The sequence below is a fragment of the Geospiza fortis genome, unplaced genomic scaffold (assembly GCF_000277835.1).
Source record: "Geospiza fortis unplaced genomic scaffold, GeoFor_1.0 scaffold305, whole genome shotgun sequence".
NCBI lineage: Eukaryota > Metazoa > Chordata > Aves > Passeriformes > Thraupidae > Geospiza > Geospiza fortis.
In genome coordinates, this window is record NW_005054604.1 from 164,632 (window position 1) to 180,837 (window position 16,206).

The window sequence follows — 16,206 nt, forward strand, 5'->3', positions numbered from 1 at the left end:
CTTCCCCTCACATCCTCTCTGCCCCTCTCTTCTCTCGGGCCTGCTCCAAGCTGTGGCTGGCAGCTCCCAGCAGTGCCTTGCACCCAGGCCCTTTGCAATACACCACAAGTTCCATGACCTGGCTTCAGAGATCTCTCATCTCCATCCATCCCCACCGTCCTACCCCCCAACACTCCTACAGGCATGAGCCGCTCATAAAAGATTCCAGAGCTGCTTCCCAGTACCCCAGCTGTGAAAACACTGTCAGTAGTCTGGGGAACTTGTGGAGACCATGGTGCAGCCTGGACTGCCACCCACTATTCCCTCCCAGCCCCTGATGAGACCTCACCTTGACAGTGTTCCTGTCGCTGATGAGGATCTGCTCCTCGTTGATGTAGAAGTACACGGGGGAGATGATGGTGAGGTTGGGCGATGACCACTTGTCGAAGTTGATGATGAGCTGGAAGGAGAAGTCGGGCAGCTTCTGGCAGATGGTGGAGAGCACGAAGGCGCAGTTGGCGGGGAAGCGCAGGAAGGCGCCGTCGAAGGTGCGGAAGACGCCGCCGCCGGCCGCCAGGCAGAAGGAGCTGCGGGTGCTGAAGCAGCCGCGGACGCCGTTGCGCAGCCCACACTCCTCGTCGGACTTGCAGTGCCGCGGGTCGCACTGGATCAGGTTGCGCCGGAAGCAGCGGCACCGCCGGGTGCAGTCCCCGCTCCAGAAGAGCTGCTTGGGCTGAAAGAGGGACCCGTCAGCGGCTGCCCTGTCAGCCCAGAGCGGGTCTGGGACACGGTTTGCACCCTTCTGTCACACGACAAGCAAGAGCAGGAAACAAGGGCAGAGAACACGCTGGCAGCTTGCACCTGCCTTGCAACACCTCTGCTACTCGCACTCAGGTTTGCACTGCCACCAAAACCTCCCTCACCTCTTGTGCACACACAAAGCCACAGTGTTTAATAGCCCCCTTCTTGGCCTCTTTCTTGTGTTCTGCCAGCCACCAACCCATCTGCAAGGAAGCCCATATGACAGTACCCCAATACTGGCTCCTCATGGAGCACAGGGACCTTGCACAGAACAGTTTCACTGGCACAAAATACAAGCCACTATGATATGACCAGTGCCATCAGCACAGGACTCTGCTGCTTCAAACTCCCTCAGTGACATCCAGTAGCTATGAAAAAGTAAATTTCACACGAAACACTAAAATGACAATGTGTGAATACCTAGCACAATGTGATCATAGAATACTGGACTCTGGCACTCATCAAACAGTCTTTCCAATCACCACCTTCTATTCATCACACCTCCACCAGCTCCTTTCTGTGCTTGACACCCAGGTCACCTTCACCCAGCAACTGCATGATGGTTTTTTTTGCATAGAAAGGCTCCCTATGCAGCACACCATGGAAGGACATCCCTCTCCTCTCCAGCCTTGCTACCAGCCCAGCCTGTCATCCTCACTCAAACTCTGCCCAGAAATATCATCCAGAGGGAGGGAGCAGGCCCCAAGAGCTGTGTACCTCGTAGTATTTGCCATCAGAGTAGCAGCCACAGTTGTGGGGCAGGATGCAGCTCTTGCCGTTGAGGACATAGCCAGGGTCACACTGGCAGCCCTCCACGCAGTAGTGGCTGCAGTCGCTCTTCAGCCGGATGGCAGCACATCGGGGCTGGCACAGGGACACACAGCTCTCGTAGTGGCTGTTGGGGGGACAGCTGACAGCTGAGCAGGGGACAAAACAGGCACAGATTAGCTCCATGGACACAACCAACCTGGCTCCCCACCAGGGATTGATTCAGACCTGTCATGCATGGTGCCAGTCTGTGGCCTCACCACCCTGTGAGAGAGGGGCCTCTGAGCCATGAGCTTGCTTGTTAGAAGGGAAAAACAACACAAATTTAATTTGCAGTCTCGTTAGCAAGGACAATTACTTCCCATTTGATTTGCCAGACAGATTGGCTGCCAGGGATGCGTGCGGTGCCCATCCTCAGGAGCCTGATTGAACAGCACATCGTCATCTTATTGACAAGGGGCTGCAGCTTCATTAGAGCAGCACGCACTGCTGGCATTGAGGCTGGCTGATATAATTCCTGGTTAGCAGTGGGGGATGGCTGATGCCTTCTGAGCTTGAGGCTTTCCATTTTCCATCCCTGTCCCTTCTGAGCTTGGGGCTTTCCATTTGCCATCCCTGTCCTTTCTGAGCTCGGGGCTTTCCATTTTCCATCCCTGTCCTTTCTGAGCTCAGGGCTTTCCATTTTCCATCCCTGTCCCTTCTGAGCTTGGGCCTTTCCATTTTCCATCCCTGTACTTTCTGAGCTTGAGGCTCCCCCTTTCCATCCATGTCCCTTCTGAGCCTGAGGCTTGCCCCTTTCCCTCCCTGTACCTTCTGACCTTGAGACTTCCCCTTTTCCATCCCTGCTCCTGTGTACCACGTGCAGTTTGTGACAAGTCCTGGAGAATACAGTGTGCCAGACTTCACCCACTTCACCCAGCAAGCATGGGAGGGATTGGCTGCCTCCCCCTCCCTGGCACCCCAGGAAAAGAAGGACCCTGAGGCATGGTGGCACTTACAGCATGAGGTGAAGTTCCTCCAGCCAGTGATGGCAATGCCCTGAGTCTGGCATGTGCTGGCGTAGTTCTGCAGCCAGCTGCAGGCTGTCTGCATGGCTCCCCCATCCACGCACGTGTCAAAGAGGCAGTTCTTGTAGAAGAAGCCGGGGTTGATCTTGCTGTGGCACTTGGCAAAGACACCACTTTGGCTGGGGATGAGGCTGCAGAGCTGCTGGGGCTTCCAGAATCCTTCCACCTTGCCGCAGGCCGGGCAGCGGTCACCGCAGCCCACGCGGCAGAACGCGTCCCGCTTGGCCCAGCTCTGCACAAAGTCACTGATGCTGGAGGCCGGTGTCCCCCCTGCAGCCACCAGGTCGTCCTCGGGGTTGCCATTGTAGCGGCCACAGAGGCCATAGGTGAGGTTCTGGAAGCCCCGTGGGATGGTGACAGACAGGAAGGTCTTCCAGTCGTACACCACCTTCAGCCCGAAGTCGGTCTCCACCACGATGTGGAAACCGAAGGCGAAGATGTTCACCTTACCCTGGCCCAGCTTCAGCGGCAGGTAGAGACGCTCATCGTTGATCTGCAGGGAGGGAACAAGGCACACCGTGAGAGGGAGTGATGGTGGGAGCTTCCAGAAAGACACAAATGAGGGCGGCTTGGCATTCCCAGAGAAAGGTCCCTGCTGACCTCACCTCCACAGCCAAAACAGAAATCCTCTCCAAAAGTTGTGCCTGGCATCCCCCTAGGATGAGCCCAAGGCATGATCTGACCCCCAAGAAAACCTTGTAAACCCTAAAGCCTCATGTCTAGGGTTTTACTCCTGCAGAAATAACCACAGCCCTCATGGCCCTGCACTCACCAGCACAGTGTATTTGTAGGCACGGTGGATGACAATCCTGTAATTAAAGACCTCCACTTCCACCTGCTTCACCCACAGGGCCAGGGAGGTGTCCCGATCCTCGTTCTTGGCTGTGACAGTGAACGCTGGGAACGTGTCCGAGCGCTCCACCCTGGGCCGGGAGATGCTGGTGACCAGCACCAGCTCACAGCTGCTCTGGAAGTCGAAGGAGTAGCCATCAAAGGTCAGGTAGTGCCCATAGCCCGAGATGATGCAGGAGGCGTCGGTGCGGACGTGGCAGTAGTAGAGGCCGTTCTCCTCCAGGCAATACTCGTCGTCCTTGCAGGACACGTTCTCGCAGTACACGCTGTTGTCCGAGCCGTTGCAGTAGCACAGGAAGTGGCAGGAGATGTCCATCCAGAAGGTCTGGTTGGTGGCCAGCTGCCGGCCCTCGAAGTTGCAGCCGCACTCGCGGCGGGGGATGCAGCGGGTGCCGCGCAGGGCGAAGCCCTCGTCGCACTGGCAGCCCTCCGAGCAGGTGTCCCTGCACATGGGGCCCGAGGCCAGGCTCTCGCAGGTCTCCACGCAGCTCATGCACTCCTCAAAGTGGCTGTTCTCCGGGCAGGAGAGAGCTGCAGGGTTGGCAAACACAGAGCCTGAACCCCCAGCTCCGACAGCACGGGGTGAGGAACAGGTAAAAAGCGGGTGGTGACGGATTTGGGGGAAAGGGGAAACAATCCCAACACCTTGTGGCCACTGGCTCATCCCACTCCCTTTGCAACCCTTTCTCCCCTCAGCCATCATCCCCCTCACATCTCAACCCTGTCCTGTTATGTGCCAAACATCACCTCCTCCTGTTATTTCCTAAACAAACACCTCTGAGGCAGAGACAGGCACAGCCTTCCCACCATCTACTGCCACACTCGGGATTTGTCACATTTGCTTATGAGTTATGAGGCAAGTTTACAGCAACAGCTAAAATCCAGTGTTATTCAAATTATCCTCTGGTGGTAGCGTACAGCACCACCAGACACCATCTGCAGCTCCAGAACGCTCCTACAGTGCCCCATAAAACTTCTGCTGCCTCCTGAAATGCCACCCTGAAACCGCTTCCCTGGGAAATCTCTCTCTGCTGGCACCACAAACCACTGCCTGTGATTCCAGCATCCCACACAAAAAGCTGCTCTGCCTCTGCACACCCACAAATCCCCACCAAAACGACTCTGCCTGGGTTTGGTGGGTTCCTAATTCCCTTCTCTCAGCCCTGGGTGATGAAGAGCTTTGGTGGACTCACGGCAGAAGCTGTGGCTCCTCCACTGGCCGATGTCCACGTCGGCGTTCTTGCAGGCGCTGGCGTAGCGTGCCACCGAGTCACACAGCTCCGACACGTTGCCCCCGCTCTGGCACAGGCGGAAGAGGCACGTCCTGTAGTAGGCCGAGACGTTGACCACGCTGTGACACTCCAGGAAGGAGCTGTTGGTGGGGTCGTTGATGATGCCGCAGCTGGAGCGGCTCCTGTAGGACTTGAGCAGCTCCGAGTCGTTGTTGCAAGCCATGAGCAGGTCCCCGCACTCGCCGTTGCAGAACTCGTCGAAGGTGGTCCAGCTGTCCAGGAAGAGCTCCAGGTTGTCCGTGAACTTGCCCTTGGGCAGGCAGAAGTCGTCAGTGGCGTTGTCGTTGAAGAGGCCGCAGAGGCCCCCGGTGCAGTTGAAGTAGGAGGTGGACAGGCGGATCTCCAGGAGCCCAGAGTCGTAGTAGCTGATGGCCAGGAGCCCCTCAGACTCCATCACGGTGCTGTTGTCAGTGCGGTAGATTTCCAGGCGCCCAGAGTGGTGGAAATAGGGCAGCTCCACGTCGTAACCATTCACCTACAAGGAACAAGGTGGAGAGGCTTCAGGGAGGGTGGTGTGGCTTTGCCCAACCACACTGTGCACATTAAACACTTCCTGACCCACACCCTCCCTCCAAGGCCCAGAGCCTCCTCTGAGCGAGAGCATACAGCTGTATCTTTGGGTTTTGCCCCACAAAAAGCAATTTTTCTTCCAGGGGAAAAGCAAGTTGCAGGAGAAGGAGGAGGCAGGAAACGCTCCTCAGCAAGCAGGAGGAGCAGTGCTGGGGCAACAACTTCACAGGCACCCCAAGGGCCTCCACATGATGGTTCAAGTGTCCCTGTGGAGTCCACAGCCACAGACCCATAATCTCCACTGGATCACACCACAAGCCAACACCTCCCACCCTGTCCCTGGGCAGCACCTTTACCTTAATATCTGACAGCCTGGTGCCTCCAATCTTCACCTCTTGGCCAGCAGCCTGGACCCGCACGACGCGCGGCCCGTTGGGGGCAGAGCCAACCTTCTTCTGGTTGATGTCCACCTCGATGAAGTCTGGCCTCTCTGGGCAGGTCTTAAGCAGCGTGTAGGACTGCTCCAGCGGGTAGGGGAAGCTGATGCCATCAAAGGTCTGCAGCACCTGGTCGTGCCCCACCAAACACACGGTCTCCCGCTTTGGGTAGCACCCCCGGTAGCCGTTCTCGATGGTGCAGATCTCTCCCTCGGGGCAGGTGGTGTTGAAGCACGTGGCCTCCCCTCCAGCCTGGCAGTGGCAGTGCACAGTGCAGTCTGGTGATGCCCAGAAGGACTCTCCGACGGGCCTTTGACATCCCGGCCGCAGGCCTGGACGGGGACGCAGCGGTCGGCGCTGAGGACGTGGCCCTCGGGGCACTCGCAGCTCTCGGTGCAGGGCGAGGCACAGGCCAGAGGGGCTGTGAGGTCTGAGCAGGTGGCAGGGCAGCTGCTGGCACACACCGAGTACTGGCTGAGCTCCGGGCACTGCACGGCCGCCGCTGTGGGCGCAGAGGGATGACAAACAGAGGGATGTGTTACAGCACGGTTCAGGATCAGCTGCCACCCTCTCACTGAGACAACACAGAGTGACCCATGGACCCCTCAGGGGTAGGATTGTCCCCCCCATTTCCTGCTGCAGACATCTTTTATGAAAAATCCTTTCCTCGGGATTTTTCCTCCTGAGAAGCTGAGAGGCCTCAGGAACAAAATGTGAACAATGGTTATCTGCTGCTGTGGAATGCAACAGGTGCATCTGTGATTGGTCTCGTGTGGTTGTTTCTAATTAATGGCCAATCACAGCCCAGCTGGCTTGGACAGAGAGCCTGAGCCACAAACCTTTGTTATCATTCCTTCTTATTCTATTCTTAGCTAGCCTTCTGAGGAAATCCTTTTTTCTATTCTTTTAGTATAGTTTTAATGTAATATATATCATAGAATAATAAATCAAGCCTTCTGAAACATGGAGTCAGATCCTTGTCTCTTCCCTCATCTTTGGACCCCTGTGAACACCGTCACAAGTTCCCACCCAGGCCTCCCTGCCCAGTCCTGAGCTTCTCCAAAATAGCCCCAGAGCCACTGAGTCGCCCACAGCTATTTAAGGCGACAAGGATGGTGGAGTGACCAACCAGTTCCCATTCCAGTCCAGCCTCCAGCTCTCCTCATGGCAGCTGATGACCCCCAGAGCAACATGGAGCTCCCACCTCACGCCTGATTTGTGCCACACTTCTGCCAGAGCAAGGGCGTGATGCCATGGAGAGGAGGGACCAATCAGTTCTTTCCCAACTCCCTCCACTCCAGGCAATCCCCTCCCTTGGATTTCCTCCCCCTCCTGTCACCACTCCTGGGCACACAGGCAAACGCCTGGCGTTGCTCCCCTCCTCCCAAACACTCACCGCATCCCGTCTGGCTCCTCCACTCTCCCACCGAGATGCCCAGGGCCTGGCACACGGTGGCATACGCCTGGATGGCCTGGCACAGCCCCGTGCCATTGTCCTTGGCGCTGCACAGGTCATAGACACAGCTGTGGATGAAGGCAGTGGGATCCAGGACAGAGCCACACTCCCAGAGGGGCCCCCCGCTCTTGTTGATGAAGCCGCAGTACTCGGGGGTGAAGTAGAGCGCCTCGGTGGCGGGGTCGCAGAGGCTGCAGTTCTCCAGGCAGCCCGTGGAGCACCTGCGCTCGGGGTGTGGCACCTGCCAGCTCTCCCCCAGGTCTGGCACGGACGTGGCCACCCTCCCATCCGAGCGCAGCACGTCGTCCTCGGGGTCTTTGTTGTAATTGCCGCACAGCCCGCACGTGGCGTTGATGTACGAGCCCGGCACAGACACGGAGGCGTAGTGCTGCCCATCGTAAGTCACCAGCAGGCCAAAGTCAGTCTCCAGGGCAGTGGACAGCCCGCTTTGGTAGACCTTGATTGCACCCAGTTCCAAGGAGATGGGCAGGGACACCACCAGGTCGTCCACCTGTGGGGACAACACCCGGCGGCTGAGCCAGCGCATGGAGAAGCAGAGCCCTCGTGCTGGGACACGGACAGGACAGCCCTGTTGTGGGGTCTTGTGTGACCGTGTTCACAGGGGCCTTAGGGTGAGGGAAGAGACGAGGATCTGACTCCATGTTTCAGAAGGCTTGATTTATTATTTTATGATATATATTCTATTAAAACTATACTAAAAGAATAGAAGAAAGGATTTCCTCAGAAGGTTAGCTAAGAATAGAATAGGAAAGAATGATAACAAAGGTTTGTGGCTCGGACTCTCTGTCCGAGCCAGCTCACTTTGACTGGCCATTAATTAGAAACAACTAACATGGGCGAATCAAAGATCTACTTGTTGCATTCCACAGCAGTAGATAACCGTTGTTTACATTTTGTTCTTGAGGCCTCTCAGCTTCTCAAGAGGAAAAATCCTAAGAAAAGGATTTTTCATAAAAGATGTCTGTGACAGTCTTGGAATAGGGACATGCACAGAGGGACAGCCATTGGTAAGCTACAGGCCCTTCGTGTCACCCATGCCCATTCCCCAGGACACACGAGGCCCAGAAGTGCCATCCCACACTCTCCAGGCTGCTGCCCTGGCAAGTTCTCCCCTTCCAGCAGAGCTCTTACCTTTGCCTTCCCAAAGCTGCCCCTGGGGAGAACAATCTTGTGCGAGTAGACCTCCACATAAATATCCCTCAGCCAGGAGACGGAGGAGCCGCCTCGGTTCTCATTCTTGGCCTCCACGTTGAAGTAGGGCAGCTGGGAGCCTGGCCAGCACTGCCTGGCGAGGAGGTAGGAGCAGGAACCCTGGAAGTGAAAGAGGAAGCCGTCGAAGGTGTGGTAATGTGGATCTCCGAACACCACGCAGGTGCTGCTCTCCACCGGCACGCACTGGAAGAATTTGCTCTTCGTCTCACACGCCTCGAAGGGGCCACAGGCCATGTCCTGGCAGAGGATCTCATTGTTGAAGTCCAGGCAGCGGCACTTGGTGGTGCAGTTGGCGTTGTCCCAAAAGATCTCCCCTTGACGGAGAAACTGTCCTAGAAAGACAGAAAGGGGAAAACCCACGCTACATCACCTCTTGAAACAGAAACAGGCTCTGAGCCACCCTCGGGGGCCTGCTGGTCCTGTGCTGGAGACCACCACCACCGTGTCCTGCTGCTGGGCTTCTCAGCTGCTTTCTTTGCACAAACTCCCAGCAAGAGCTGCTCAGCAAGTCCCAAGTTTCATTTCTAATGTGTGGTGCATCCTCTTTGTGTCCTGCCCACGCCATGAGACCCCGGAATGCTGCGAGTGCTGTCACAAATCCGGGATCAGTGCTGCAACACGCAGGCTGGAAAACTTGAAGGTTATTCCACTCATTTTGGACACCCACCACTCTGGCTCTTCTTCAGTATTGCAGGGCATAAGAGGCATTTGTGCTGTTTTCCCAAAGGAAAAGCCCCATTTGGAGGCAGTTTCCAACATTTTTGCTGCACTTGCACCATCCTCCAGCTTTGCTCTCACTTCCACAGTTCCCTTGTGCTGGTCAAAAAGTCTCTCTGTCATCAGCAGCCCCAGGAGCAATTTACTCCCATTCAGGAAGAGCTCGTAGTAGTTACTACACCAAAGAGCTGTTGATAAGCAACTTCACCCCACACACGAGCCCCAGCAGGGTGCTGAGTGATCTCACAGCCCCAGGCAGCACCAGAGAGGGAGCGGGTTTGGCTGGTGAGAGACAGCAGAGGCAGGGAGAAGGCTGGAGAACAAGGGTGGCAAGTCCCCGTGAGGGTTTCTCTCCCCTCCATCTGGCCATTTTTCACACTCCTCCAGTGCGTGGCTTCTGCTGTGCGCTGCCTGAGTTTACCTCTCCTAAACTTTTTGTTCTCTTCCCTGCCTCCTACCAAAAAAAAAAAACAAAAAAACCAAGCTGTTTTCTGCTGCTTCCCTGCAACAAATGTCTCCTCTTGGCAAGGCCCACGCTCCAACCATCCTGGTGTGGGGAATTTGGGAAGAGGGTGTCATTGGGATCCAACACCTCGTGCTGCATCTCCTCTCGTGGAGGGCAATCAGCCATTCACCGTGAAATTTCAATCCAGTGGTGGGATCTACTTGCACTCCTCTTGTCACCTGCGGAGCTGAGACTGGTTTCCAGCTTCTCTGCAGTCCAGCCTTTCTTCCTGGGGTCAGCAGCTGGGAAATTCTGGTGCAGCTGGACCCAAAACTCTGCTGGAGCTGCAAGAGCCTTGGGATCTTGTGGACCTTGAGCAGTTCTAAACTAGGACATAAAGAAGCCACATGTCTCCAGTGTCTGTCAGCAAATGACAATCCTCTCTTTCTGGAAAGACTTCTGGAGCCCAGTGGATGCTCCTGACAGTTTTATTTGTCAAATGGAAATGCAATAATCTTTCAGCAGCAGAGCCCCTGTGCAGCCAGAGTGTGCATCGATTAATCCCTTTATGGCCTGTCAGTGACAGGCACACACTCTGTAACTGCTGCAGACACATGACATTTGTCCTGCCTGCGAAACCTGCTGCTCCTCATGAACAAACAAGGGAAATGGCACAAGATCAGCTTCCCTAATTTATGGGCAGGAGGAAATTGCTGTCCCCGGGTCTTTCCTGTTGCCACCAATTATCGCAGGAACTCGGAGATGTGCAAGGACTGAACCCTCTCTTGTGCTTCTGTCCCTGCTGCAGCTCATGGGGGCGCCCTGGCAAAAGCACAGATCATGCAGCACCCCAACAGCATCACCTTTTGCTACACTGCACCCCAGATTTGGGGACAAGCAATGCCATTTCTCCCTTACCTCTCAGGCTGCAGCCGTTGGCCGGGTCTATTTCTCTGCCATCTATTTTGAAAGCCCAGCGCCCAGGGACGTTCACATTGGTTGTTTCCTCAATATTGACAATGTCTGGGGTCCTGGAGCCTGGCATGCTGAAAAAGTTGGTGAGATTTCCACCATTGAAGCCAGCCTAAAGCAGAGAGAGAGAGCAAATTCCATCACCCCTCTTGGCAATGGGAAAGTGATCCTGCATTTCCTCACTTCTCTGTTCCCCCGAGTACATCTTCTTTAGTTTTAACAGCTCTTTCTGGAGATTTCTGTTTTCAGGTTGTCTAAATTTCTGTTTTCTGGATGTGAATGAAAAGCTAAACAGGCACTACAAGCAGAAGGGAAGTGTATTCACAGATTGCTGTTTGTATAGATACACATGTATGTACATGCAGATCTAAGGGGGTGTGAACTGAGTGGCCAAAATAAGGCGGGGGAGCAATGCAGGGAGAGATGAAGTGAGGAAGCAATGTGGGGATGCAGGATTGCTGCATTTCTCGTGCAGCAATGACCCCTTCCTCAGGCAGAGGGACTGCCTGTGGCACAGCTGCCACCACCAACTTTTGGAGTGCTCATCCCAGCAGCTGAGTGCAAGGCCAGTGCTGGGGATGCTGAGGGACTCAGCGGCCTGAGGAAGCATGGATGATGCATAGGCAGTCATCAGGAGCTCATCAGGATGGGGATATGGGAGCAGGAGCCTCACCTGAGCCATCACCCCGCCGAGACCAGTGAGGGGATCCCCTCCGCTGGCTGTGCCCGTGGTCCAGCTGATCTCGTGGTAGTTAAACAGGGCAAAGGAGGACACCCCGTCTGTGATCAGGACAGCCTGGAACGTGTTCACCTGTGGGGAACCACGGGCACCTTCACAGGGGGCACTGCTTTCCTCCTGCCCTCCTGCCACAGTGATGTCTGGCTCAGGGTGAGCCTCACCGTGAGGAGCAGAAGTGGAATGAGGCCCAAAATACCCAAAATTGCTGCCACAGCTCCAGCAGCTCCCATTCTGCTCCTTCCTCCGCCTGGGAGCATGTGAGGACCATCTCTGATCCAGGGGAACACCAATAGATGGCAGCATGAGAATGAGCTGACAGGATTTGGTGGCTGTGATCTGTTATCTCCCATTACCCTGTCTCAGCTTCATTCCTGCATTATCTCTCCCGGTTCCCTTCCACATTCACATCCTACAACGCTGCTGAGGGTGGATTACATCCAAGCCAGCCATGTATATCCTGCACTTTGCTGCCTGCCAAATCCCCTCCCTACCTGCTAAATCCTCTGCTCGTGTTCTTCCTTTCACTTGAAATGACTCTGCATTTCCAGCCCCACCAACTCCAGCCACATTCCAGCCAGGATCCAGGTGGGAAGAGCCCATCTTCCCTTTTAGGGCTGTGCAGAAAGACAGAAGCAGCTCCTTCCCTTGAGACATCCCCTCCATCCCTGCAGATCCAGCAGCAGGGAGCTCAGTCAGTCCCTTCTCTCAGCTCCCTGCATTTTCCTGTCCTTCCCATCCCTGCCCTGGGACCAGGCCCTGAGAGCAGCTCCTCCTGCCTCTGAGCAAGCAGGATTTTACCAAGTGTGGGCTGCCTCTCTTTTAATTAATGCAGAGCAACCCTTGGAGCCTGGCTACCTGGGCCCTGCACACTGGGGAGGAAACTGCAGCCACAGAAACAATCCCGAGATATTTGGGAAAGCCCACAGACCCAAACATCTCCCACTGGGCTTTATCCTGCATTATCTCAGGAGCCCTGAGCACTGTGAACACGGAGGCGAGGCAGCTCTGGGAGCTGCCAGGAGAGACAGAGAGAGGGAGAGGTGTGGGCAGAGCTGCCTCTGAGCAGCTGCAAATGGCACAGTTCACGCCAGGGCAGGGAGTGCAGCAGAGCCACTTCCACTCCTCATCCTTTTCCCTGAGATTCTTTCTCCTACTCCTGGTTTCCTGTTGCTCACCTTTGCCAAGCCTTTTGCAGTGCTGGGAGATCACAAACGTGTCCCACATAAGGGCAGTGCCGCTTGGAGAGTGCCACAGAAGCTTTTCCATGCTCAGGAGCCTCCGGGAGGGTTGGCAGGAGGAGAATCTCACACCTGGCTCTCCTCATGAGCAACACTTCCATCAACCCCCAAAATTCCCCTCTTTGGAGGCCATGGAGCACTCTCTCTGTCCAACCCTCTGAAAATGAACCCATTTGCTCAGGTGACATCTCCAGGCAGCAACTGCAGCGTCCCTGAGGCCACATTCCCAAATTTTCTGCAGTTTTTCTGCATTGCGATGAAATTCCTGCTTAAGTTGCATGGTGCTACTCCCTGTGCCAACCCCGAGCCCTGGCTGCTGCTGAGCAGGAAGGCTGCTCTAAAGCAAAATAAATTGCATTGTGTTGCAAATGAAATTCTTCAGGCAATACACGAATCTCTATATTGCTTGCTGTCTGAAAAAATATATATATATAAAAATATATATATATGTGGGGTTTTTCTGCAAGTGCTGCCAGGACTGGCAAAAAAATATGCATGAAATCTCAAGCTTCTCTAACAAATGGAAAAGAGCTGAACTGTTTATCAGAGCCAACTCCTCGAGACAGGAGAAGCTGGGTTTTGGCACTCGCAGCACACAGGCTAATCCTGAACAAGCCAGACAAGAGCTGGGATCCCTCATTTGCTGCTCAAGAATGAGGCTTGGAGCAGCCTGGTCTAGAGGAAGGTGTCCCTGGCCATGGCAGGGGGTGGAATGAGGTGATCTTCTCCCACCCAAACCACTCAGGTTCTATCTTCACCCCTAGCAGCAGTCCAGCACCAACCTCCCGACATCAGCTGCAGTCACAGCTCACAAATTCACCAGATATTTAAAAGCTGTCCATGCCCTGACAAACATCCCACTGCCATCCCCCTCCTGCGAGCTGCAGCTCACACATTTGTGGCCATGTGACGTGGCCAAGTCATTCGTGTGACTCTGATCAGCGTGATCAATCTCCCATGCAGGCCGGGAGCTGCCATCAGAAACAGCTGAATTTGTATGCAAGAAAAGCATTGTGATCAAGCCAAAAAGTCCTAATTGGTGTCAGAGCCTTGCTTAGATCCTGCAAACACTGAGGAGGAGATGCTTTCCCTGGGGATCTTAAATCAGGGAGCGAGGCTCAGGGGAGAGAATGAAAAATCCCTTCTGCCCAGAAGGGAACTGGGGAGCAGGAACACAAAGTGTCTCACTCAATTTTACACACAGATGATGAAGAACACCTCCATCATCCCCAAAATTCCCCTCTTTGGAGGTGAATGAACCCCAAAATTTCACCACTTTGGAGGGAACAAGACATAAAATAAAAAATTCCCCTCTTTGCAGGACAAGACATAAAACACACCCATGCAAAGCCCCTCACCGGCGTCGTGCTGCTTCCTCCGTAGAAGGTCACCTCCTCAATTTTACACACAGATCATGGAGAACACCTCCATCAACCCCCAAAATTCCCAGAATTCCCCTCTTTGGAAGGGACAAGACATAAAAAAAACAATTTTCCTCTTTAGAGGACAAGAAATAAAAAACACTCATGAGAAGTCCCTTACCAGTGTCATGCCGCTTCCCCCGTAGAACATCACCTCCTCAATTTTACACACAGATGCTGAAGAACACCTCCAAAATTTAACCCCCAAAATTCCCCTCTTTGGAGGTGAATGAACACCCAGAATTCCCCTCCTTGGAGCAGACAAGACATAAAATAAAAATTTTTCCTCTTTAGAGGACAAGACATAAAATACACCCATGGGGAGCTCCTTACTGGTGTCATGCCGCTTCCCCTGGAGAACATCACCTGCTCAATTTTATACAGAGATTGTGAAGAGGACCTCCATCAACCCCCAAAATTCACCTCTTTGGAGGGACAAGACATAAAATAAAAAGAAATCCCCTCTTTACGGGACAAGACATAAAATCCACCCACAAGAAGCCCCTCACCGGCGTCGTGCTGCTCCCCCCATAGAAGGTGACCTCCTCAATTTTACACACAGATTAAGAACACCTCCATCAACCCCCAAAATTCTCCTCTTTAGAGGTGAATGAACCCCCAGACTTCCCCTCTTTGGAGAAGACAAGACATAAAATAAAAAATTTTCCTCTTTAGAGGACAAGACATAAAATCCACCCATGAGAAGCCCCTCACCGGCGTCGTGCTGCTCCCCCCATAGAAGGTGACCTCCTCCCAGGTGACGACGAAGAGCCAGCGGGCAGAGAAGGAGGCCATGTCCCTGAAGTGCCTGCGGATGTCCCTGGAGGCCCTGAGGAGCAGCTCTGGCTCCGTGCTCTCCCTGTAGAAGATCTCCCCGCGGATGCCGTTGTGCACGTCGGCCCAGAAGGGCGCCACGAACGCGCGGCCGTCGGTCAGCGGGAAGGCCTCGGGCGTGAACTGGCTGACCAGGGCGTTGAAGGAGATCACTCCATTGTTGTTGACCTGCGTGGAGACCCCCACGGTGTCTGAGCAAGGGTGGTTTGGCAGAATAAATCAGCACAGAGAGGCTGGTTTGGTGGGAAGTGTGAAGCCAAACCTTCTCTCCCCATACAAGGACAGAGGGTGAGCAGCCTGAGCATGATTCAGCTTCATCCTACCCATGGTGGCCCCAAAACCCTGAAAGCCCCAAAACCCTGAAAATTCTTCAAAATAGAGTTCTGCAGATGATGGCACCCAAATCTGCTGAGGCACTGCTCCCGGGATTGCTCAATTTTTGGGATTACTCAGCCCTGCAGCACTGAGGGATGTGGATGATTTTTATAAGCTACAAGAATGTAAAATTTGGTGGGTGATTGGTTGATGATTTATGATCATGGTTTGTATTTTTGTTTGGGTTTTTTGGGGGGGATAGTTCTGGGGTTAATTCTATGTTTGTTCGGGGGTGGCTGCATGGAAAAAAAACTGCCTTTGGCTTTGTCATCTGTAACAGATCCTGGGGCTCCCCAAGAGGTGGTTTGGCAGAATAAATCAGCACAGAGAGGCTAGTTTGGTGGGAAGGGTGAGGAGAGAGGGTTTGGGTTTATACACAGACAGGGTGAGCAGCCCGAGCATGATTCAGCTTCATCCTACCCCTGGTGGGCAAGAGTTGGTGCAGGAAGCCCCAAAACCCTGAAAATTCTTCCAAATAGGGTTCTGCAGGGGAGGCACCCATCAGAGCAGGATGGCACCCAAATCTGCTGAGGCACTGCTCCTGGGATTGCTCAGTTTTTGGGATTACTCAGCCCTGCAGCACTGAGGGATGATGGGGATGATGGTGCAGGTGGCTGCATGGGAAAAAATTGCCTTTGGCTTTGTCATCTCTAATAGATCCTGGGGCTCCCCAAGAGCTGGGAGGTTTCACCTCAGCCTCCCCAGGGTCTGCTGAAGATGCTCCCCAAAACAACATTTTTGCAAAGAACGGACAACAAACGGCACTGCTGCCCTGGGTGCTGGAATCCCCACCAGAGCAGGGTTTGGAACGGGATTCTGCTTTCCCAGTGCTGCTGTGCACAAACACCAGCTGGAGAAGGGAGGAGTCTTTGCCTCTCTTCTGAGCCCACAGAGACCACAAAACTTGTGGTGTGGCACAGTCAGGCTGCCTTAGGCCCTGTGTAAGGTTTAGGTGAGCTCAGGTGATGCCTCTCAGCCCAGCCCTGGTGTCCCCTAGCCAGGCTTTGCTGTGCTTCACCTGGGAGCAGCAGCAGCAGCCTGTCCTTGTCTGGGACCCCCACAAAACTGTC

At 54.4% G+C, this 16,206-nt stretch overlaps 1 protein-coding gene across 1 annotated transcript in view; it reads right to left on the reverse strand.

Moving 5' to 3' along the window:
- Positions 1 to 16,206, reverse strand: part of TECTA (tectorin alpha) — a 24,763-nt gene that overhangs the window by 5,559 nt on the left and 2,998 nt on the right. Inside the window, 12 exon segments of the mRNA XM_005430133.2 lie at positions 329 to 712; positions 1,498 to 1,697; positions 2,547 to 3,108; positions 3,388 to 3,998; positions 4,661 to 5,234; positions 5,626 to 6,014; positions 6,017 to 6,208; positions 7,103 to 7,673; positions 8,315 to 8,727; positions 10,476 to 10,641; positions 11,203 to 11,340; positions 14,642 to 14,929. Coding sequence (XP_005430190.1) covers positions 329 to 712; positions 1,498 to 1,697; positions 2,547 to 3,108; positions 3,388 to 3,998; positions 4,661 to 5,234; positions 5,626 to 6,014; positions 6,017 to 6,208; positions 7,103 to 7,673; positions 8,315 to 8,727; positions 10,476 to 10,641; positions 11,203 to 11,340; positions 14,642 to 14,929 — 4,488 coding nt within the window.